This window comes from Platichthys flesus, chromosome 12 (assembly GCF_949316205.1).
Source record: "Platichthys flesus chromosome 12, fPlaFle2.1, whole genome shotgun sequence".
Lineage (NCBI taxonomy): Eukaryota > Metazoa > Chordata > Actinopteri > Pleuronectiformes > Pleuronectidae > Platichthys > Platichthys flesus.
This window is the reverse complement of record NC_084956.1, coordinates 7,335,065-7,359,528: the sequence shown is the minus strand read 5'-3', so window position 1 is coordinate 7,359,528 and position 24,464 is coordinate 7,335,065. Positions and strand designations below refer to the sequence as shown.

The 24,464-nt window shown below is 43.5% G+C and overlaps 4 protein-coding genes across 4 annotated transcripts; 2 read left to right on the top strand and 2 right to left on the bottom strand.

Annotated features, from left to right (window-relative positions):
* Positions 1 to 304: 304 nt before the first annotated feature.
* ikzf5 (IKAROS family zinc finger 5) lies at positions 305 to 4,240 on the top strand. The gene is made up of 4 exons (XM_062401414.1): positions 305 to 706; positions 811 to 968; positions 1,263 to 1,436; positions 1,516 to 4,240. The coding sequence occupies exons 2-4, from the start codon at positions 836 to 838 to the stop codon at positions 2,478 to 2,480; spliced, it is 1,272 nt and encodes a 423-aa protein (XP_062257398.1). The 5' UTR covers positions 305 to 706; positions 811 to 835; the 3' UTR covers positions 2,481 to 4,240.
* Positions 4,241 to 4,316: 76 nt separating this feature from the next.
* LOC133966524 (deleted in malignant brain tumors 1 protein-like) lies at positions 4,317 to 9,385 on the bottom strand. The gene is made up of 12 exons (XM_062401502.1): positions 9,329 to 9,385; positions 7,737 to 7,860; positions 7,507 to 7,557; positions 7,251 to 7,346; positions 7,004 to 7,039; positions 6,772 to 6,916; positions 6,446 to 6,651; positions 5,794 to 5,969; positions 5,473 to 5,703; positions 5,223 to 5,383; positions 4,566 to 4,810; positions 4,317 to 4,447 (listed from the first exon to the last, which is right to left on the bottom strand). The coding sequence occupies exons 2-12, from the start codon at positions 7,786 to 7,788 to the stop codon at positions 4,401 to 4,403; spliced, it is 1,446 nt and encodes a 481-aa protein (XP_062257486.1). The 5' UTR covers positions 7,789 to 7,860; positions 9,329 to 9,385; the 3' UTR covers positions 4,317 to 4,400.
* Positions 9,386 to 10,843: 1,458 nt separating this feature from the next.
* On the top strand, positions 10,844 to 15,437 carry agt (angiotensinogen). Its single transcript, XM_062401503.1, has 7 exons — positions 10,844 to 11,000; positions 12,187 to 12,632; positions 12,790 to 13,156; positions 13,375 to 13,499; positions 13,602 to 13,750; positions 14,661 to 14,817; positions 14,904 to 15,437. Exons 2-7 carry the CDS (start codon positions 12,225 to 12,227, stop codon positions 15,078 to 15,080), a joined length of 1,383 nt encoding a protein of 460 aa, XP_062257487.1. The 5' UTR covers positions 10,844 to 11,000; positions 12,187 to 12,224; the 3' UTR covers positions 15,081 to 15,437.
* An 871-nt stretch (positions 15,438 to 16,308) lies between these two features.
* On the bottom strand, positions 16,309 to 24,098 carry cog2 (component of oligomeric golgi complex 2). The gene is made up of 18 exons (XM_062401501.1): positions 23,948 to 24,098; positions 23,416 to 23,577; positions 23,117 to 23,182; positions 22,946 to 23,026; positions 22,704 to 22,807; positions 22,321 to 22,429; positions 21,839 to 22,018; positions 21,469 to 21,593; positions 21,122 to 21,248; positions 20,881 to 21,020; positions 20,036 to 20,097; positions 19,809 to 19,960; positions 19,525 to 19,710; positions 19,125 to 19,197; positions 18,454 to 18,596; positions 17,420 to 17,559; positions 17,064 to 17,247; positions 16,309 to 16,898 (listed from the first exon to the last, which is right to left on the bottom strand). Exons 1-18 carry the CDS (start codon positions 24,002 to 24,004, stop codon positions 16,800 to 16,802), a joined length of 2,190 nt encoding a protein of 729 aa, XP_062257485.1. The 5' UTR covers positions 24,005 to 24,098; the 3' UTR covers positions 16,309 to 16,799.
* Positions 24,099 to 24,464: the final 366 nt, after the last annotated feature.

Sequence of the window (24,464 nt, the reverse complement as noted above, 5' to 3'; positions counted from 1 at the left end):
CACAGGTCATCAGGATGGAGCACATTTGAGGATGAGTAAATAACACAACATTGATATTATACAGTATCGTACCCAATGCAGCGCTTTCAGGCCTTGTAGGTCATCAGATTGACAGACAGACAGATGCAGAGTCCGCACACGTTGCTCTCCTCAGTTGCTTCACTGTAGATTTTGTGAAAAGGTGGAAGCTTGTGGGACTTTTCAGTATTTTTAGTAAACAGCCTCAGTGGTAGGAACCTTTCTTCTGCTCTTCGCTGGTATCCGGACGCTTTTCAGGAGTGCACACGTGTTGCACTGTCAACCCTCCCACTGGTTTATTGTTTTGATTTCTCAGGTTGTGTTTCCGTTACACTCGCAGCTAACGTGTCGACGTCAGAGACATTTTTTAAGACCAGCAGCTCTCTCGATGATTTTTTGTTTTTATCTCAGACCCGAACGTGACACATTAACATGACGGCGTGGAGCAGATAACGAGCTTCCTGTCGATAAAGATGATTTCTCTGAGATAAGCTAACTTTAGCCGCTTGGCTAACGCAGCGTACGTAGCTTCGGTTCCAACATGACAGGGACGAGGAGCTGTGTGTAGCGAGGACCGAGCTCACACCGGACCGCACTGGGCTCGTGTTCTTCGGATACTGGTTTCCAGCACTGACCTGTCACCGTGTTGGAAGTGAGCTCAAGTGTTTAACATCCAGCCGGCGAACAGGTAACGTGTGTGCAACTCTGATCACCAACTAGCTCCATGTTGTTTGTTTGACTTCTCTGTGTCTGTGTTTGTTAATGGTGTTTCCTGTTGACGTGTCGTTTCAGTGTCGGGCCCTCTCTCTCTCTCTCGATGGGTGAGGAAAAGCCGGACACGCTGGACTTTGTGAAGGACTTCCAGGAGTATCTGAGCCAGCAGACCCAGCATGTCAACATGATATCCGGCTCGGTCAGCGGCGTCAAGGAGGCGGACGATTTGCCAGCAGGTACCGGGGGTCATGCTTAACCTCTGCTTGTGGCCCTGATGTGTAAATGAAGGGTTCTGGCGTTGCTGCATTTTTATACTGATTGTTTCTGTTCACTTGGGACAAGCTTAAGTGTTTCCTGTTATCATCAACCACTCGTCTAACCCATCTATCATTTGAGGATCACAGCTGACATTTAGTGAGGGGTGGGGGGGGGATCGTATATAGTTATTAAATATAACCTGAGTTTGTATTGTAGGTCTTGTATTGACCTCTTGTATGAATTCTAAGTTACGCTGATGTTGACGTTCACAGACTGCAGTCAGAATGGCCTGGATCACCCCACAGTGGACATGTCCCTGGAGGACAGTTCAGGGATCCTCGTGGATGGCTTCGAGAGGACCTACGACGGCAAGCTCAAGTGCCGCTACTGCAACTACGCCACCAGAGGCACAGCACGACTCATCGAGCACATCCGAATTCACACAGGTGAGTGTTCGTGGATAACTTTCGCAGGACGCTGCTGAAAAATATTTTGTTATTTAGCCTGTTTTCCTCAATTTAACAGGAGAGAAGCCGCACCGCTGCCACCTCTGCCCATTCGCCTCAGCCTACGAGCGCCACCTGGAGGCCCACATGCGGTCGCACACGGGCGAGAAGCCGTACAAGTGTGAGCTGTGCTCCTTCCGCTGCAGTGACCGTAGCAACTTGTCGCACCACCGCCGCAGACGCCACAAACTCCTCCCAATGAAAGGCGCCCGCTCCCTCTCCCACAAGAAGATGCTGAGTGTTTTACAGAAGAAGGCCAGCTCTTTGGGTTATGGTCGCCGGCTGCTCATCAACTTCAGCCCCCCTTCTATGGTGGTGCACAAGGCGGATAATGTGAATGACTTCTCTCACGAGCTGCCCCACTTACGTCCGGAGACCTATGGTAATCAGAGCGGGGCAGTCGAGGACGAGCTCGCCACTAATCAAAATCATATTCCCCATGATATGATTATGGATAACCCCCTGAACCAGCTGTCCACACTTGCAGGCCAGTTGGCCAGCCTCCCGTCAGAGTCCCAGGCCCTGACTCAACCTCCCATGTCTCCAGGAGCAGAATCCATCGTCGATGAGAAGCCATTCCTTATCCAGCCGCCCCACACTTCCACAGCTCCTGGAGATGTCACAGCCAGCGTGGCTCGCGCCTCCTCCTCATCCCCAATCACCCCAGAGCCCCGGGCTCCCCCACACAGCCACTGCAGCCCTGGAGTAGGACTCTGCAGCGAGCACAGTGGTCGCACCAGTACGCCTAGTGTCTCCAACAGCCAACCCAGTACGCCAGCCCCAGGCCTTTCCGCCCCACTCCAAGACCACCACACGCTGCATCACTGCCAGCACTGTGACATCTACTTCCCCGACAACATCCTCTACACAATCCACATGGGCTGCCATGGCTACGAGAACCCATTTCAGTGCAACATCTGCGGCTACAAGTGCAAGAGCAAGTATGACTTCGCCTGCCACTTTGCCCGCGGGCAGCACAAGTGATGGATGGACGAGGAAACATCTGAACGAACTTTCAATGGACAGCTTTGTTTTTATTAATTCCACAGTAACTTTATTTATTGGTCTTTTACTTGGCCTTGATGTAGCCTAGCCTTGACCGTTGTACTTATACAGGAAAATGGCAAAATTCCGATGGTTCCTTTTTGTATAATTAAAGGTGCCCATTCAAGTGTATTATTAAGGGATGATCAGTGTTTTCGTAAAGGTTGAGAATTTATTTGTGGTGGTGGAGAGAGTCATATTCATGGGAAACTGGAAAAACTGAAATAACGCTAAGTTGAGCTTAACTGATTACCTGACTTTTCAAATTTGTCTTTAAAGTGAAACGTATTCACCCTCAATGATGCGATAAGATAGCAGATCAATAACCGATTTACAGATTATTTGACTTTTTGATTGAAAACCAGGGACTGCTAGATCAAATCATCCCTTTCAAGGGACACCACCAATGTAGAGGGCTATTGTTTTTTTTGTAGTTGCAAGGTGGAATTTTTTCACCTCCCAGAGGAAACATGACTGTAGCTCACCTGTGCCTGTTAAGAGAGTGAAGTGGGAGGTTCACTCTCACATTTACAAATCAAGGGGTAATCTGACTGGACCACTCAAATAAATTCTCAACCCTCCCGGACTTATAGATCCATATTTCTCCAATGTTTCTCACACAGGAGCCAAACTGTCTGACTTGAGTTACTAACTTAAGCCTTGTTGGAAGTTATTTCAGTGGCTTGGTGCATTACTACTATTTCTTTGCAGTGCCTGACAAAGTCACCTTTCTTGTGTGTCCAAGATAAAGAGGACTGTTACTTTTTAAGATTATTATTACACATACCTCTTCTTACTGTAACTGATAGGCCCAGAACCTTAGAAAAAATAAGTTTGGCCGTCGCTCTCTATGGCGGCCATGACTATTTTTCTTTCTTTTGCCAAAATTCTGCTCAATTAATGCTGCTAAGAAACTTTAAAATCATCTGTGCCAGCTGTTCAACACAGGTGACACCCAGTTAACACCTGGCCAAACTTTGTACCAGGGATTCTGGTCAGCCAGCAAAGTTGTTCAACTACATTTTACTGACCTGTTGTTTTCGAAGTTCCTCCACACACTTTGAATCACATCATGTTACATTCTGATCTTTTGATATGGTTTGAAGTCACTTTAATACCCAGTATCTCCATGTGTAGGACAGAATCACCAAGTCTCGTGTCTCGTGATCACTTTTTTCAGAATTGCCACGTAGCCCTGGGAATACCACCTTTTAGCCTTTGTGAGATTCCCCCATTTATCATATGGATCCCAGTGCTTTTCTGAATATTTACTGAGTATTGTATTGAGTGGTTGGATTGATGTTCAGTGTCAAAAAAGCAAAACCATGTTGCAGTCCGACTGCTTCTTTAGCAAGATTGTTCTTTGTCACGGGTACTGTTGTCTGTTGCTTAGCAACATGCGTGGAGCTCATAGTTACTGTTTGTAGGACCCCCCCCCCCTCTCTCTGTCACCATGCTAACCAGTAATAAGAGCATCCAGTACTGACTGCCTAAGGCTCTCTGTGTGTCGTAGGTTCTTAGGTGAATGTTGAAGCCTCCTGGCGATCACTCTCCCTCTGGGATGGCAAATCATTTTAATGTGAGATGGATAAACTAATTTATAAGTAAAGTGTTTTCTAACTGAGCTGCTCTTTGTCTTTTGGTTTCTTTTTTCTCCTCCTTCTTTGTGCTCAAGAAGAGAAAATAAAGAAGTGACATTATTGATTTAATTATTTTTGTATTAAGCTGTTATGTATGTGTTTTAGAGTATGATATAAGAAAGTATACAAACACAGGTTGTCTTTTGATGATGCTTTTAATCAGGTACTGTGATAGAGAAAGGAAATATATATGACTGTCACAATGAACAGGCTGGAGAAGTTAAACCTTCTCCTGCTTTTGAGTACCCTCTTGGTTTCTCCCAGTATCTGGTGAACAGAAATCGTGAAACATGAGATCACGATGAGTTTTCTTTAAGCTCAGCTAATATGATTTTTTTAATTGATCCATCATTGATATGAAAACGAAGTACAAATGGCTACAGACCTTGGAGTTTGATGGGACCCAGGACCATAGTTTGGCTGTGATGCTCTGACCCCAGGTCTCTGGCCGTACGCGCCATGCAGCCACGGCGGCAGCGGGAGTTGTAGTCCTGGGCCTGGCATACCAGGACCTTGCACTGGAGGTACACTGAGTCTGAGCCGCGCAGGAACTGGAAGGCCTGAAATGCGAAACGGGCGTAGGGCTGGGTGCCGCTGTAATAAACCCGGTAGGTGTTGTCCATAGGACACCTGAAAGTGAAACAGGGACATGAAGCTGATGATCTTTAATACTGATGAATCGATGCATAAGTAGCATAAGAGGAAGATGAACTACTTCTGATTTTGATAGTTCAGTAAAAGCTGAGTATCTGGTTGGGAGATGACCAGTGGGTGAGAAAACCTCAGGTTCAACCAGTGATTCTCAACCAGGGGTCCTGAGATCGTTTCTGGGGGTCACTGGATGGTTGTGCCAAAATCTATATAATGTATTTACAACAAAAATGATGTAATAGACTGGGAATCAGGGGTTGGGTTCATGGGAGTGGACAGACAGACCAGTGATAAGATCCACTTTAAAATTGATGTTGCTGAGTTTATGTGAGATTCAAAGTCTCTGTCCACATGAGTCGGAGCAGCCTGATTATACTGGTAGAACTCTTACCCGTTACGGACCAGGTAGTAAGCTCTGGTCTGGAAGTCATTGGGCGATGGCGAGGCCACACAGGTGTCAAGAAAGAGGACCAGGCTGCTGTCGTACACTGTCTGGCTCACTTGGACGTACATGTATTGGTTGAGCGTCACCTCATATGGAAATTCATTCACCTGCCAATGAGAAGGTAAAATATCAGCAGCTTGTGGAGGCAACTGGAATCTTCTGTACGAACAGTCACTGCTTCACTACCCAAACGCACCTCGTAGTAGAAGCCAGAGGACGTGTAGAATTTCATGCTGGTGTTGAAACTGCCTGAGCCTATAAGGGTGCTGTTTTGATTCTGCTCCACAAGGTACATAATCTGGGACACGGACTCTTTGTCCATTCTGCAGGCCACCTTCAGCTTCAAGAAGGACTGGCGAGTGATCTCTCCCGTCTCTGAGGTGAAGGAAGTGACGAAGTTGTTGTATGTAGCTGTGCCGTCCTTGAACTGTTCAGGGTAGTAGATAGTAAATATAATTTTTGGGAGAATTATCACAGTTTATTACTCGTGTTTTCCAGAGGGGGATGAATCGTCTACCTCTCGAGTGTTTCCACAAGCGTTGATGGGGTAACGGAAGGACACCTGGTAGCTGGAAACCTGGGGTCTGCATCGTCCGTCTTCCAGGGTCAGATTGTGGCTATAGTAGCCAAGAGAATTCAGGTAAGACCTCTGCAGCACTATGTTCATGCTGCTTGCGGAACATTCCACTCGACCTGAAGAAGGAAACATTTTAACAGCCAGGATGGATTATCTGATCAAGGAAAGTGATCATGATGGTGATGGCAGCCGACAGAAGAAGAAATGGATACATCATTTCACAGATCCAAGGACTCAGGTGCACTGCAGAAACTATTATGCGCCTGCATAAAACTGAAATAATCCAAAGAGACAATTTAAAAGGGGAAAATTGTCAAATTTTAAGAAGTAGAGGCCAAAATAAACCAATTGTCAGCCCTTTGCTAGATACTACATTACCCAGCATGCAACCAACAACAGCTTAGTAAATGCCCCCATTATAAAGCATTGTCTTCCACCCAAACTGACACATCCCTTGTGACAGTTTACAAGCCACAGCAGACTTCACACGACTTCGCACATGACGTCAGACCACACCACTCGTTTACAAGACATAAAATAAGATCCAGACTATAACTTCCTACACCGGCTATTAAACGTGCCACAGTTTTACCTGCACTTGCTGGCAGAGAGCTTATGAAGTCGGCTTTGAACCCTCGACCGACCACGGAGCTATCACTTCTGAAGGCCACGGTCATGTAGTTGGACGTGGAGTAGAACGAGTTCAGAGTGCTGTTGCACACTTTCCCCAGATATCGAGAATTGACAGATGGCCCATCGTAGATTTGAATGTAGTCACATGAGCAGCAGCTGTCCAATCTGTCGAGAGGAACATGATCAACCGAAGTGAAACTCAAAACAATCTTTGCATGTTTAGAAATCTAATTCTATGTTTTGTTTGAGTTTTTTCACAATTCACACAAGTTATTCTTAACTCACTGCAGGAAGGTGAATGACAGGAGTATTCGTTGGTCGTGTGTGGTTTTGATCTGCCAGACGCAGTTGGCCCGATCGGGGTAGTAGTTGGGATGGTTCGGGCTGGAGAACGTCCCAGAGCCAATCAGTTGCCTTCCACAGGATGGCACTAAAAGTGGATAAGATGGTGCGACTGTCATTGCAATGAAATGCATGTAGCAACATTTACCTCATGTGTGCACATGGTGGATCCTACCTGTGGCTGGCATGGCAGTTGTTGATGAGCATTGGTCTGTTTGAGAAGAACAGTACAAATGAATGAAGAAGAAGAACTGCACAAGAACTTTCTTAACTTCTAATTTGTCTTAGTTTTACACCATTAGCTGGAAACAGACAATATCGTGTGCCACTCTCGGCACAGCATCACACTGGGATTTGAGCAATTCAGATAGCGACGGCTGCAAACCAGTTAACCCAGTGGATTAGTTGGACTTGGCACTTACAATAGTAGTCATAGCAGCAGGTGCCATAGTACTGACAGGAGCTTGTGCAGGAGCAGTATCCGAAGTCCCAGCCACAGTTGTACCGGCACGAGCGATCTCGGAGACACAAGAGGACACATTATCTTTTAAGCTTCAACATGCAGAGTAAATAACTCTGCTTTCATCAAAGCTGGCAGTGAAATGCATTGTGGACGTATATAAGACACTCAACAACAATAGCAACATTATTCTATTGATTTAAGAAGTAGTTTTGTACCATATGCAGTTCCATATGAAGGTACTGTTGTACCGTAGTAGCGACCAACACCTGATGGAATACAAGGAAACATACTAAATAAAAGGTCAGCTACAGCACAGGTAACAACAGCCACTGATCCTGTCAGTGTACAAAACACAAATGCAAAAACCTGTTGTGAGAGGACATGAGAAAATCATCGTCCAAAACCAAAGAGACAAGCACAAGGGTAAGAAGCTGGTGCACGGTACCTGGCGCTCCATGTACGGTGACCACGGTGCAGAGAACCAGCAGAGTCCACATGGTGAATTCGTTTAGTTTCCTAACCTGCTTCAGGTGCTGACACAGTTATATACCCTGCAGCCCGCTCACAAACTGGGTGGGGGGGGGGGTCGGACGTCACCAAATGGGAAATAAATGAATTGCTCTGTAATCGTTCATGAGAAACACACACATGCTGAAGCATCATAAAGATAGTTCAGCAAAGATCCTTCACCTCCAGCTGCAGGATGTGTGTTGTAAGATAATTGTTCAGACTTTCTTGTGATGATCTTACATGTCGAACTGAAATCTTCTGCACTCATTGTGTGACTTCTTTATTAAGAGTCATTATACATGTGTCCAGACACAATAACACAGTATTAACATCAAACATGTCTGCAGTTTTAATTTCAAAGTAATATACATGTGTTTATACTATAATAATAATGATGCACGGTCAAATGTCAATTAAGACCTCACACAAAGAGTATCTTATATCTGTCCTGTTATCATGTATGAGTACAAGATGAATCATATCAATTATTTTAATGATGTGGTAGTTTTCTGTCTCTTAGTGGTAGTTTTTTGACTCTTCGTTGTAGTTTTCTGTCTCTTAGTTGTAGTTTTCTGTCTCTTAGTAGTAGTTTTATATCTCTTAGTAGTAGTTTTCTGTCCCTTAGTGGTAGTTTTCTGTTTCTAAGTAGTAGTTTTATATCTCTTAGTAGTAGTTTTCTGTCCCTTAGTGGTAGTTTTATATCTCTTAGTAGTAGTTTACTGTCTCTTAGTGGTAGTTTTCTGTTTCTTAGTTGTAGTTTTCTGTCTCGTAGTAGTAGTTTTATATCTCTTAGTAGTCGTTTTCTGTCCCTTACTGGTAGTTTTCTGTCTCTTAGTGGTTGTTTTCTGTCTATTAGTAGTATTTTCTGTCCCTTAGTGGTAGTTTTTTGTCTTTTACTAGTAGTTTTATATCTCTTAGTTGTAATTTTCTGTCTCTTTGTGGTTGTTTTCTGTCTCAATGTACTCTCTATAGTAATATTCAATCTCTTTGTAGTATTTGTATATCGCTCTACTGTAGTTTTGTTTCTCTCTGTAGTAGTTTTCCATCTCTTTGTTGTAGTTTTCCGTCCCTCTGTAGTAGTTTTCCGTTTATTTATAGAACTAGTTTGCTTAGTGTTAATGTTTTATAAGTTGGACTTTAGTCTATATAAATGTAACTATTCAAATTTCAATTAGATATAAAGTTGAATTCTATATACTGTTTAAAAACATTTTGTCATTTTACACTATTCCTGTCTTCTGGCTTTTTAAATGATACTGTTCAAGTATAAGTTGTCCTTAATGACATTTGTCAAAAAGCTTTGTTGATGTTTAGTACTTCTGTAGATATTTAACATTTTGCCAATATAAAAATATATACATAAATTCAGAATGTTAGTTATTGTACATTTCATATCTGTACATTGGTAACAGACAAGGTTTTACAACAATTACTCTTACTGTTAGCGTCACATAAAGACGTCCCTGTTCTGAGATATCATTAATAAACAACCTGAATAAAAGATCAAATCAAAGCTGTAAAACTCACATGACGTTTCCCTTGTTCATGAGAAAATGTGCCCTGTTGATTCAGGTGTGTGCGTAGGATTTAACCAATAAGTTCACGGATGTCAAGAATCAGCAAATAGAGTTCAATCTGAAAGTTGTTTGAACTTTTCCCAGGACACGTTGGGTTTATTGCGCCTCTAAGTTTAGTCATTTTTAAAGATTGTAGCATGAAAGAAAGATAAAATCAGGATACAAATACATTTCTCTGATACTTTAGTTATTCTCACTCAAAGTTAAAGTATGAGTCAGCCAAATACGAGTCTACAAGATTTAATGAGGATTATTCTAAATAGTAAATCCATTATCTACACAGCTTATTCTGTGAGGCTCACAGGGGCAGCTGAGGCTTAATGTAATGTAATCACAGGAACCAACGCACAAAGTCAAACAACCATTCATACTCATATTCACACCGACACTCAATTTAGAGTGTACAGTTAACTTCACTCCAATCAACATGGTTTTGCACAGTGGTAGGAAGCCGGGGTAACCGCAGTGAACCCACACAGACATGGGAAGAACAGGCAAACACTAGGCAGAAAGAGACCCGGCTGAACCCCGGGATTTCAACTGGCAACCTTCTTGCTGTGAGGCAACACACATAGCAAAAAAAGCCCAGAATTGGCCCACACTGTCCTCCGGCCCACATCCGGCTGGAATGATGGCACTTTGTGAAACATGCCGTCCTCCAGGCAAAGTGCTTCCTGTTTGCCTGATCTGGGCCACATGTGAGCCACGGCAATACAGCGCGTCAAAGGTGGCCCGAGTTTGCTTTGTGCTGTTTGAACCATATGGGCCACTTTAGACCCACATTTGTTTTTGAGGTAATGAGACACATTTTCTATTTCATAGGAGGACAATTTTTTCTGTCCGGGCCACAAGAAGACCAGAGGTGCTGCATCACTGCCAGATGTTATCTGAGAACAGTGCTACTATTGTATGTAGAGATTCTTATATATTTACTATCAAAAAGTAAAATGTTTATAGAATGAAGACAGGCCAACATGTGTAATAAGATAATGGAAGAACAAAAATACTAGTGTATATGAAAGTGTAAGTGCGCGATCATTAGTCCCTCTCTCTTCTTCTTTGTAGATTTACCGATACAGGTTGAAGTGACTCAGATTTGGGACTTTTCCTTTTCCCCTTAGCGGTCGTTTGACCCCATTAAGCAAGTTGACAAAGAACATGCGTCAGTAATCAATAACACAAACAAACATCTGCACAATGTGCCGTCATTTCAGTGAGTCACTGAACAGCCTGGAAACACAAACAAGCCTGGCTGCGTCTCTGCTCCTCCTCCTCCTTTGTGGAGGCCGTGCTCCCCTTTTTTCACCCCCCCCCCCCCCCCCCAGGGTTTGCTTGCATCATCCTCTTAAAGTCAACAGGCAGAGGGGCATTGGGTGGTCTCTCTCTCTCTCTCTCTCTCTCTCTCTCTCTCTCTCTCTCTCTCTCTCTCTCTCTCTCTCCCCCCCCATCAGACCTTTAGCAGCAGCTCTTCAGTACAAAGCGGGCCAGGAGTCAGAGCCCCTGACTCAATGCTTCTTTGGTTAATCAGTAACCAGAGGGGGGGCACCGTGGGAGGCTGGCTGGGTTAAAGTGAGGGAGCAGGGGAGTCAGGACCTCACTCAGCAGCAGCAGACACCCACACGGTAAGAGCCAACGGCAGCTCAGTGATTGACTTTTGATTGTGCAGCACAGTGAAGGTAAACTTGACGGAGATGGGAGGAAACTTTTTGTTTCAAATAATTTCTTCTTCAAAGCCAAAGATTGTGTCTAAAGCTGTCTCTTTAGAACAAGTTTTTTTTTTTTTTTGTTTGAGGTATTTCTACTTTACTTTCTGTAGAGTTGCTACTCGAAGGTTATTGTGAAGCTGATAATGTCAAAAGTTTTGTCCCAAAAATCCGGAGACTGGCGAGAAACATCAGGAATCAGATACTTTGACCTGAGTGGAGTCGGTTGGGACAGTGGTTGCGTATGAGAACATTTGAGTGCACCGGTGTTATTGATCAGAAACCAAGGCCATGTCCTGCGGTGCACGTCCACACAGAGGAGAAGTCGAGTGTTGGCTAACCTCCAGTCCATCAGTCCAACTTTCCACAGGTTCAAGTCAGAGGATAAAGTCCTATTTTTGCATAAGAACAAATACACAAGTTCCTGTTGTTCAGAGACATTTAGTCTGATACTAACAGAGTTTTCCTAAGGAAGAGAAAGTTTTCATTTCAGCTTAGATGATCAGCTCTGTTTACTTTTCATTCACTCAACAATGTTGAGAAAATATGAAATATCTTAATGAACTTGTCATAAACTTGTTTGTATTTTATTTTTTATTCCTTAGATTTGTTTACAACTTATATTTCTCTGTTAACCCGAGATATTTGTTAAAACATAAATATTGTTTGATCAATTTTCTGATCTGCAGTTTTGTCTTTGACCATTTAAGAGTATAAATTTGTACTTGAGCACATTTTGCCCCCTATTTTACGGGCGGCTGAAGGGTCCATCTTTGTTGTCTCAGTAAACACAAACTTGTGCTCACACACACACACACACACACACACACACACACACACAGACGGGTCTTCATTATCTATGCGACCTCTGTTGCCTGCTCTCATTCACCGACCAGCAGGAGAGCCGCCACACAAAAAGCGATCCATCGATCACTGACAGCCCGCTCTATGCCCAGTGTTCCTGCCAGCCAATCCTATCACAGACGGGAAACCACTTTCAGCCAGATTTTTTGACATCATTGTGGTCACAGACCAGTCCATACCCACCCACAAGAGGCAGTTCACGTTTCTATCTTAAACTAAAAACATCCATCTCCCTCCGCAGAAGGAGTCGATTCAAGGTGACGACCAATAGAAGCTAAAATGCAAACATCCCCTCTTCTCCTCCTGCTTTGCTGCTGCCTGACAGCGACTCAGGCCAACCGCGTCTACATTCACCCCTTCACACTCTTTGCTGCCGACAACGTCGTCTGCGAGACCCTGCAGGCCAAGCCGTCCAAGCCTCTGGAGACGGTTCCTGTGTCCCCCCTGGATACTGAGGTCCTGACACCAGACAGCAGGGACCAGTCGGAGCTGGAGGCACAGAGGCAGAACGTCACGGAGAGGACGGGGGTTCTGGCGGAGATGCTAAACACTCTGGGCCTGAGGATGTACCAGGCTCTCAGCAGCAAAGAGCAAAGCACCAACACCCTGCTCTCTCCCCTCAACACCTACGGATCGCTCGTCACTTTCTGCCTGGGAGCTTCCAAGAAGACAGCAAAAACGTTCCAGGTAATTTCTCCCACTACAGACGGTTTTAGGAAAAGCAGACCCTTCTGACGTTTTCCTTTTTAGAGTGAAGTAATGACTGATGGCAGATATGACCATCAGGTCTTCAGCTTTAACTGAAAAGAAGCCAACCTTTCTACCTCCTCTTCTATCTTTGCAGGTTCTTCTGGGCCTGAGCAGCGGCACTGACCGAGAAGACTGCGTGTCCTTGGTGGACGGACACAAGGTTCTCAAGACCCTGCAGAGCATCATCTCTCTGGTGGACGACGGACCCAAGGATGAAATCACCAGGCAGGTCTGGGCCTTCACTCGTCGGGACGTCCAGCTGTCCGGGGACTTTGTTCAGGGAACGCAGGACTTCTCGGACACGTCGTTCATCCGCAGCCTGGACTTCTCCAAACCTCAGGAGGACAAGCTACTGGTGAACGAGTTTGTGGAGAAGACGTCAGACGGGAAGGTGAAGAGCGTCTTTAAAGAGCTGAACTCCAGCAGCGACCTTCTGTTCGTTACCTCCTTCAACTTTCAAGGTCTGTGTCTCTGCTGAGTTGATTTTGAGTAGATGGAGTCAAGATAAGACATTTTACTCCCCGGGGAGATGATATGAAACCATCTTAATTCAGAATATATAGAGTTTTTACTGATTATTTTGTGCATCGCCCCAGATAACAATACAGAAACTCTATCAGTGTGTCCCCCTGCACCCCCCTGCACCAGCTGACTGTGTTATTTGGTTGTGTGGGTTCAGGCAGCTGGAGGACAGCCTTCCAGCCTGAGAGGACCACCTTGCAGGAGTTTCAGGTGGATGAAACCACAACAGTGATGGCTCCGCTGATGACCCACACGGGTCAGTTCCACTACCTGAATGATAAGGTAAAATCTAGATAACATCTGTGGCTGTTGAATGTGGCGTGACGATGAGCTGGAATTTGTATGATTTCACTCATCTCCAATTTTTGTTGTGTGACGATGAAGATGCGGCGGTGCACTGTTGTGAAGTTGTGTCTGAGCAAACGCTCCTACATGCTGCTGGTCCTGCCTCACGAAGGAACCAAGCTCCACGACATCGAGTCCAAGCTGCTCACGAACGTCATGGCCGGCTGGCACGAGAGTCTCCAGGAGGGGTGAGTGATGCTCGTTCTAAAAACACTACATATCAAGACCACGTCGACTTTTGACTAGAAATCTGAAGGATTTTTTGTTTAATTCTGAAACTTCATGTTACATTATTAACCCGTAGTGAGGGAAGTACTCAAACATTGTAAGTACTTCCTTATACATATACTTCAAGTATGAAATAAAAGTAGTTGCCGAGTAAGGCCTATTCCCGAATGCAGTGGTCTACTACATCATAGGCTGAATCAATTTTTTCATCACTAGTTTCATCCCTAGTGTTGCTGCTGCTGCAGGAGGCGGGGTCTAATGTTACCTGGCTGCTCTGATTGGTTCAATGGACCAATTCCTCGTTATTGATTACTTTAATAAAGTTATAAAATGAACACATTGCAAATATGTAGAGGGGGTGAAAATACAGATATTTGTTGATATATGTAGTGGAGCAAGTTTGAATTTAGTTTATTTTGGGTCCAGAAATAAAAAGCGGATTTTTTTCAAATAACAAAGCAATAAGTTTACGAATAATAAACAAAGGAGAAAAAACATATAAGACAAAAAAATAAATAGAAAAAGTGTAGGCTAAAGCTTATCATGCATGCCCAGAAGAAAAACTAGCAACCATATTCCATCCTGAAATTAATTCAGATAAATGAAAAATGTACTTAAGTACTCTCATACTTTTTTCCATTTTCCATATTCAAAAACAGCAGTTTATTCGTTTTTCCCTTACTTTAGAAAAAACGCCCCTGGACCTTAGGCTCTGTCAGTGTCTAATTCAGTCAATACTTGGTTATCATATCCACGTAGAGTTAAAAAGGAGTATTTAGGAGAGAAGAGGTCAGGTACATGTCCAATCTTGATATATTTGTCTGTGCAGTCTAAATAAAATCATTTTTCCTCCCCCTCTCATGCAAACAGTCTGTTGGAGCTGTCGCTGCCAAAGTTCTCCCTGTCGTCTGACAATGACCTGCACGACCTGCTGGCCAACATTGGTCCAGAAGTCGAGGCTCAACTCTTGGGCTCCGAGGCCGAGTTCAGTAAACTCAGCGACATTAAACCCTTCACGGTCGATAAGGTGACCTACACGAGTGTTTAGCCTGTTATGTAATAATAAAAACCACTGGGTGTACGTGTGCATCACTAACACGTCTCTCTCCTCAGGTGGTGAACAAGGTTCTGTTTGAGATGTCGGAGGAAGGAGCAGAACCTCAGGACAAGATAGAAGAAGCAGGCATCCCTTTGAAACTCACCATCAACCGGCCGTTCTTCTTTTCTGTCATAGAGGGAGATTCTAACGCCATCCTCATGCTGGGCAAGATCACAAATCCCACACTTTAAAGTTTACGCGTGGTACTGGAAACCAGACACATTTCCTTAAGATCTACTTCACCACACAGGTCATCCCCGTGTTCCTGCTCATGTTCAGCAGGGTTGTACTTCTCTTTCACCACCTGATCCTCCCACTGTCTCAGTATTTATGAAACGTGTTCCTTTCAGCCGAGTTGTTTTCAAGCTGCCTGCTAATTTGTTTTTTCCTTTAAATCTTACAGCTGAGTTCTGCACAGTGTTTTTAGGTATAGAGTAGGTAGAGGAACCACGATTCTCATGACTCATACATTGTATATTGTAACTAAAGAGTTTATTTTTGTTTTGTTATGGTTTATGATTTGCTGAAATAAAACATTTGTTTCCCAATGGAGTTGTTCTGTCACTGTTTTTTAATCAGGGTTTTAAACTGAACGGTTTTAAATGAGTCTTATGGCAACATCCATCACGTGCAAGCAGGTCAAGAGTAATTCAACAGGTCATTAAACCTGAATCATAACAACATGGTTTAAATTCAGGTCAGATGTGGTTATGGTTTATGAATCTGTAGCAACGGTTTCAGTGAAATCAGCAGAGGATCATATTCCTGGATCTGCTCTCTGATGTAGATTCACCTCAAATATTGAAGGGTTCTTCAAGATCCATCGTTCAACCAAGTTTCAAGTTAATCTGTCAACTAGCTTTTACGTAATCTTGCTAAATAACAGACAAAGAAATGCTAATAAAAACACAAGCTCCTTGGTTGTAGAGCAAAGGCCCAACAGTCCCCTTTAAATTCAGTAAAGCTGCATCAAATTACAAACACGCACCAGTCACCTAAATATGCCAGAACTATGCAAAAAATCAACATCCATTAATTATTACCTGAGAAATTGTAATGTTAAAAAAAAAAGTCATGAAAGTAATTCATGGATCGGCTCCCTGATCCAGATCAGCACTAAAATGTAATATTGGCCTAAGTTACAACCTTATCCCAGGATTCATGGAAATTCAATCAGTAGTTTTTGCTTGAATGCACTAACAAACAAACAAGTTGAACCTCCATGGTGATAACATCTTGTTGACGTTTACAGAAGTATAACCATCAGGGCTTTGGAATGAGTGATACATAACCACTTGCAGTTCACTTACCTTTGTTTTAAAACACAGAGATTCATCACTGAATCCAAAGTTCTCTCGTTCTCCCCCCCCCCCCCCCCCGAGTTCATTATGTTAAATGTATAATATTATACAACCTCCATACAACTAAAACACTTCTTTATTGGAGATTAATCCTTCACCAAGTAGCAGAATTTCAACCGATAGTGTGTGATTATCTCTTTAGAGTTTTCTGACCAAATCAGAAAAAGAAAGCTCTGTCGAGTAGTGCATCTTCAGTCCTCCTTCTTCACCCCTCCTCCTCTTCCTTCCCGACACCAGTCATTTTGGGAATCTCTTTCATGGACTCTACACTGTGACGTCCTTCGTACTCACAAACCTGCAGCAGAAGCCATGATGTTCCAGACAGCAGCACTTTCACACAGTCATTTACAGCTGGACTAATGCTGAAGTAAAATGCTCTGAATTCTGCTTTAAATAAAGATGTTTTTCTCAGATCATCCTACATTCTTCGTGGTTTGGCCATCATTAACCAGCCCGTGACTTTGGTCTGGACAGGGACAAGTGTCTTCACAAAAACGCAGGGATAAGTGCAGCAGGTTCCCGGGTTCCAGTTACTGTGGAATCAACGTGTTACTGGTTCTGTTCAGCAAGCTCTCGCGCCTCCTTCACAAGGTCCATCAGGGGGGTAAACATGGAGATGTCGGTCGGCTGAAGACCCATCTTCTGGATCTGAGATGATCGACAGAACAAAACAACGTAATCAACAGCGTGTCCGATGACAAGGAAGCTTCAAACACAACCAACTCACAGTTTATATCTTCAGAAGTTTCACATTTAAGTACGTGTCTGCACGGATGATGAAATGCGGTTGTGTACTTGTCAAACAGCCCTCACCTGCTCTCCCAGGTATTCCACGTCCAGCGCCAGCTGAAGACGGATCTTGGTGTCGTCTGTCGGTCCACCGTTTGCTCCCGCCGCCACAGCTGCGCTCGCGCCCTTTCTCGCTTGTTTAAGTCTCTTCAAACTCTCCTCCATCTTTCTCACTGAGCTCAGCACCTCTGAGATGGTCTCATAGTACCTGGACCGTGGAAAGTGTCATTAGTGAGAGAGGGTTCCCCATCTGGATAAGTTGTGTTACGATTAAAGAGTGAGCACATACTGTAAATATTTACATCCCCCACTTTGGTCAGTATTTTTTAATTTGTCTATATAGGATCTGCCTCGAGGTTTGTTTGAGTGTTTGAAGTTACCTCTGTGTGCACTCACAAAGTGCAACTCGCAGCCATTCCTGTGCAGTAGAGGGAGTGACCAGCCCGGTCGAGTCCATCAGCAACTGATGTAACGGACGCAAGGCGTTGTCCATGTAAGCTGACGCACGCACCGGCACATCCTGCACAGGGAGGAAGTCGAATGTTTTTACTTTTTCAAAAATATCTTTGTATAGAATTCAACTTATTTCAAGGATGTGTGTTAGTTGAAACATGCATCTTGTATCAAGAATAACAAAACTATGTTGTAGGCTACATCTTCTTAACATACAGCTCTGCAGTTGTCAGTCACTTTAAGATCTACTTCAGAGGAGCTGTGGTTGTGTATGTGACCACACAGAACGTCTCAGAGGAGCCACACAGCTTTGAATGATTCAGCCTAATACGATGTAAGTTTATTAGTTGGTTTATTTTCAACAAAGGAGTTATATTTACTTTTTAATCCAAGTGTGTAACATGAATTTGGAAAATCAAACTTGGCATAAGTAGAGGCTCAGAAATGACTGAGGACCTGGAGAACATTGAGGGAGAATCTAATATGATGTTGTTATCCTTGATAAATAGTTATTTACAGTTAAAATAAAAACTACATTAATGTATCACAGATCTCAGCTACAAAAACATCTGGCCACTGGGGGGCACACCATGAATGAGCATAGGGAGTTTGTGCAATTTCAAAAGCAATTGTATTTATAAAGCACCTTTCATATGCAGTTGGTGATAGACTCAAGGTGCATTTAGTTCTTTAACAGGCTCAAGCTTAGAGCCGACAACAGTAAATTATTCCAGTGGCATTTGTTTGAAGGTCATTCATGTATCAACAAGCATTATCCCTCCAGGTTTCCTGATAATCTTACCAGTCACTGCATTTCAAATGTCACAACACAATTCAAAGTTCATCAGCCCTCCACGTTTAGTTCTGATCAGACAAATACTTGCTCCATTGCTCCGAAGGATGTTTTATGACGTGAGAAAAGAGGAGAAACATGCTTGTGCGTCTTTGCGTCTTTGCTGACCTTGTTGGTCCTGCGGTAGAGTCGTGGAACCTCAGACGCACTCTTTAGGAAGCGGCAGGAGCGCTCAGTCAGATGCTGGGTCATCCTGGCGTTCAGAGTGGGAGAGCTGCTTGACAGGGAATCCTTGGAGTCCGCCAGAGCATCTGTCAAAGAAGAGAGAACCAGTAAATGCAAGGAATACATTGACATACTGAGCTACACATCAGCTGGAGGAAAATTGTAATATGGACGATTACATTTATATTTACATCGGCCGTGTGTCTCCAGAGCATAAATGATATCAGGTTAAATCCACAGCAGCGTTTGTCATGACACATAATTCAGGAAAACTTAGAGAAAAACAATCTGAAAAAATTCTGTCAAAAACTGCAACGCTAAAATGAAAAACTAAAATGATAAGAACCCGAACAATATGAATGTTCGAGGGGTTATGCCGATGCCTATACTATAATAATATAAGAAATGTCAATGATTCCGAACAACAACATTGTTCGGAATCATCTTTTTATTAAACTAACATTTTAACATCAATGCACATCTTTTCTGCACTGTTTATTCTATAAAAAAAAGATTTAATATCATATATCAGCGAATATAAAGGCTCATATCAGCAGATATTATCAGTCAGGCTCTAAAACTGATTTTTATCGGCACCTGAGTCGGCAGCTTACCTTCCACAACCGCAAAGTTTTTGAATCCAACTGCTTCTAAACGCTGTCGGACCATTTCGGACAACTCTGGGATCTAAGAGAAGACAAAGCACCTCAATCATTTTAGAAACAATCAAGTGGAAAGTGGAGAATGAATTTAAAACAATAAATAAAATAATAAAGAATTTTCTGTCACTGATATAAAGGTTTATGTGCAGGGCTCCAGACTAACTAAAAGAGGATGAATCATTGGTTGCACCAGTACCCCAGACGTATGTGTGTGAGTGTAAACTCTGCAGAGGAGATGAGATGACGGAGTGACACGATCACATAAACAGACACGCCAACTAAATGTGAGGCGCACCGGTGCAACCACGGAAAAAGTGTTGTTGCGCTCTGGACCCCTGGTGTGTGTGCGCACCTGCTCCTGAAGCTTTTGGATGTCAGCAGCGATGTAGACCAGCTGTTTGGTGGACAGAGATGCAGGACTCCCACTCTCACTGCCGCCATCTTCCATCGAGGTTCGGCTGGAGGTGGAGGACGCTGAGCTGGGCAGAGGCCTGGTTGGTTCTTTAGTCACCTCAGGGGCTGGAATCTTCGTCAACACCTGTCCAGACACAAACACAGGTGAGGATAAAGTGAAACAAAATGAATTGTTTACATACTGCTTTGTTGACACTCGTCCTGCTGTTCATTTATGATCACCTCATGGAGAAACTTGGCGTATCGAGAGTAGAGCTGCAGCGTGAGCTTCCAGAAGCGATGGGCCAGTAGTGACAGGTAGACCTTGTCAGACCAACATCTCGTCAGACAGGACCCCAACACCTCAGACACCTGCAGGTGGTAAGCACTGCCAGCTGGACATGGACAAGACACACAATTACTGTGAGTTCGGTCCACACTGGTGTTCATGGCAGAAAATAATGTCCTACCTGGTGCTGCAACGAGTCCATCACTGATGGCAATCTCCAGACTCCCTGCTATCTCCTTGTACCTGTAAAAAAAAGAGAGACACAGAGAGAGGAGAAGCACAAAGTAATCAATGTGTTGTCAGTTCAATTCTTGCATAACCTCTGATGTCCACATGCTCATGATGTGAAACAAAACCCTTTCTTTGAAATTATGGACTTTGCAGAGAAGCTGAACTGTCCAGGCTTCTGTTGCGAAATGAGGTCACAGCGGTCGAAATCCTTGTCTTGAGGTGCAATGATCAATCTGTGTATCGAGTACTTTACAGTGTACAGTGTGTTTGTGGAAGAGGGAGGAGGCTGAAAAAACACTCGACAACTGTTTATACTTTGTTCACAAAGATCAATGCCCATTAAGTCAAGGTCCAGTGTCACGTTTGCGGGAAATGTTTACTAAGTTGGAGATACACATCCCTAATGTACCTTTGCTTCTAATGATAATGTTCCAGATTCCCATGAAAATGGTCTTTGTTAATCATTTGCCAATTTTTCTCTTTCAGCTAAAAAAATGCTGACAGGCTGCAATTTAATCAAAGCTTTTCTCGTAAGTCATCAAGCTACTCTAGTCAATTCTTCAAAATGCTCACAGTGCAGAAACTACATCCTCACCCACGTCTGACCATATTCATTTAGGATGAGGGGTCTAACTGTAACAGATTGAACACCTATTCTTCACTGCTTGAAAGTAAAAATGCTGTAATCTAAGGGTTTGTGTGTATCTAAGTACAAGTCTCATTCTAAATCAACCACACAAGTACCTGGCCAACACATAGGTTAATGAGAACAGATTGTATTGAGGAGATGTGTACCGCAGCTGAAAGTAGACAGGAAGGTTCCATTTGCTTTGGAAACTGGTATAGGAGGGATGAACTCTCAGTCTCTTCACACTGGCCTGCGAGCTGCACTGACGCTCAAACCTCCGCACAAACTCCATGCTCGCACTGTAGCGCTGCAAAAGAAGACAGAGTCCATAGTAAACACACAAAACACAGAGGTGAAACGACACAACTTGATTGCATACACACACCCACTATGTCACTGTGGCTGTACCTCATAGAATATGTCAGGGTTTCCAGGGTTGAAGAGGTAGGACAACCTCTCCTCGACCCCTTTGATTATCTCCGGCCAAACCGAGTTCACCATAAAATCATAACCTGGCACGGTGTCGGCTTTGTCACTGAGGAGAAAGAAAACATCTGCACATTAAAAACAAAAACACATCATAATACCAATCTTAGTGTTGTTATTACGCAGATATTAACTCTGCGTGCGCAACTTAATTATCTTGTTCCCACAAGATAATAACTTGTGCTCACAAGATTAAAAAAATATAATCTTTGGGACTTTAGGGGCTCCAAACTATTTCAATGTATTTGCCTCCATGAAAACAAGAGTACCTGGATCTGCCTCCTCCAGTCACCTCTCTCAGCAGTCTACAGTGATGAGGAACAAACTCCACTAGTCTGGTGTACATCAACTGAAGGCCATTCGGACTAGACTTCACCACCTCTTCTACTATCACCTTGAAGAAGAGGAGAGAGATGAGATCTTCAGTTGATGATCGATAAAGTTTGTTAAAGCAGGATATTTCTTGACATTCAATTTAACTAGCTCAGTATTTACATAGCACAATATCTTGCTATATCAATTATGAACTAAAGAGGCCTCATTCATTTAGTTTTTTAAGATACATGACCATTAACATAAAGATATCACATTAGAAGCAAAAAATTATTTGAAATGCCCCAGCATGTGTGGACTGTGTACCTGGTCCATGTATGGTTTGACGAGCACCTGTCCCACCAGTGCCTCAGCATCTCGGGTCTTGTCTATGGTGGCATACGTCCTCAGGCAGTGACGCACTATGTCCACATTGGATGTCTGAAGACCCTGGATCAGCAGGCCCTCGAGGGACTGCTGCAGCATGGAGGTGATCCCTGCGATACGCTGACAGAGAAGGACACTCTGTCACTTACACTGTTAAAAAGTGACCATCACAAGTAGTCTAGTGTATTCTAGTGAACACATAAAGCAAGTGAATCATTGTGCCAGTATCAAATATATTGGAGATTCATTCTGTGTGGTCAGTGCAGTGATGTTGTTTTCAATGATTGCACAGAAGCTGGTCATCTCTGCCAAACATTTACTGGGCTGGTGGATTAAAAGAAGAGCCGCCAGACAGAAAAATGGTTTGATTAACAGGAAATTGATTCATCAACCATCTGATCGATTGACCCACTAACACTTACAGGTCTGACTTTGTCCAGCAGGGGCATGCCTTTGCTCTGTACAGCATGGAATTGTAGCTGGTTGAATTCTGTAGCTATCCTCTCCAGGATCTGACCTGCTAACAAAGGACTGAACACAGACAGACAGACATGAAGTCACACACAAATGGTTATAACAACAAGCTCAAACATCAGATCTCTGCTGGTTTTGACATATTTACTATCAACAGATTTTTGCTCAAAGGTTCAAACATTCCACAAGATTATAAACCAACACCACAGCTCCAACAAAAGATAGATATGCCAATTTAGAACTAGGATGTTTTCTTGCTATTTCAATGTGTCCAGTGGTGGTTCATTTATTGAGCGAAGCCAATGGGTTTGATCACATTCCAGTTCCCCACCTGCTGATTTCCAGAGTGGTGGATTCCTTGGAGTTCTGCGAGTGGAGGATCTTCTCAATCTTCTCCACTGAACGCACCACCTGAATAAGCCTCAACACATAGACCTGTAATAATGAAAGAATGTGAAATTTTACCACAAGGCAGACAATTATTCAATGAAATGTTGAGTAAGCTTGTTGAAACAACATATATCCAAAATTTGACAAAGTAACAAAGTCCGAGAGGGAGGTGATGAGCCAAACCTTTTTCTTCTGCAGATCCTCCTGTTTGGACAGCTGGTTGTCGATAGCTATGATCACTTCACTCACGCAGGAGCGCAGACTCTGCAACAGACCAAATCCAGGAACGTGCATAAAGCCTCAGCGGCAGGAATCAATGAAATTATTTAACTCATAGTTAATCAGAACACATACCATGATCTCTTCTCGTAACTGTCCCAACGGTACAGAGAGCTGATTGAGGGCTTTATCCATCCCCACCTGAGACAAGGGAGCAGACATCTGAGATTAGAAACAGTCTAAACTCACACTATATTTAAAAAATAATGTATATTGCATTATTCATTCAAATAGTTTACAATAAAGGCTGGCTTTTAGACAAAATAAGACCATCCGTCTCACACTGATTTCTGTCTCTTGTTGTTTACTGTTGCATAAAGCTCACAAACTACAGCCACACTGGTCGATACAAGGCGACACTAACGACAACTGACCAGGTTGGTGGAGAGGTTGACAAAGTCGGCGTAGTCCTTGTTGATGAGCTCCACCATGGCTGTTTTCAGCAGCTTGTAGTAAAGCTCCAGGTCCTCCCTCATCTCCTCCAGCTGGACCTGCTTCCGACACTCCGCCACAAACTGGTCCACGTCAAAGTCATCCTGCAAACACAGGAGACACGGAGACAACAGCCCAGGAGGTTAGATACAATAACATCCACTGTGGACATGGAAAGACATGCACTGTACCAGTAAATAAAGACATAGCCTCAAAGTGACAGAACAAACAAACCAAGGACCTTTTACATTAAGGTTTTAACTATAATTCATACACAGTGAGGTTGATGCTCAACTTTAATAGCAACAGCCATGTTTGTCCTTAAGGATTAAACGTGTATTACATGGATAAAGCTTTAAAAGAGGTTTAGGTAGGACCAACCACCACCAGTTCAACTTAGCTTCATGCTAGTCAGTGTAACAGCAGCAGCTCCGGTCAGTGAGTCAACAAAACGAAACGTCGACCGATTCTCACCTTCATAAAAACATCTTTGTCGAAGCACAGAGAGTCGGGGGCCTTCGGTAGATTCATTTTGGATCAGAAACACACAAACACACACACAACCACAGAGAAAGAGAAGAAGACGACAAGCCCCCAGTTAGCTGCTGTCACCCAGCTTCCGCAAACATGGCAAGAGCACCAACGAAGAAGAGTCACTGGCCTGGAACAGGGGAGAGACCGCTGCTGCGCCCCCTAGAGGTTGGTGTTTGTTGCTCGATTCAGTCCTTAATACAGAAGAAAGAAAGGTCAAGTTCTCCCAGAGAATAATATATTTATACATATAATATTTATACTTTTTACACTTTCTTATTACCTCTCTCTGATACAATTGTCTCTGTATTGTTTCGTTGTTTTTTTCTCCAAATAACTTTCTCTGTCCCACCCAGATGTTGCTTTGCAGACTCCAGATGTTGACTTCACTTCTGATGTCTTCAATGTAGATCCTTCCTATTTTTTGTACATCAACACGGAGTGGACACCACCACTGTGT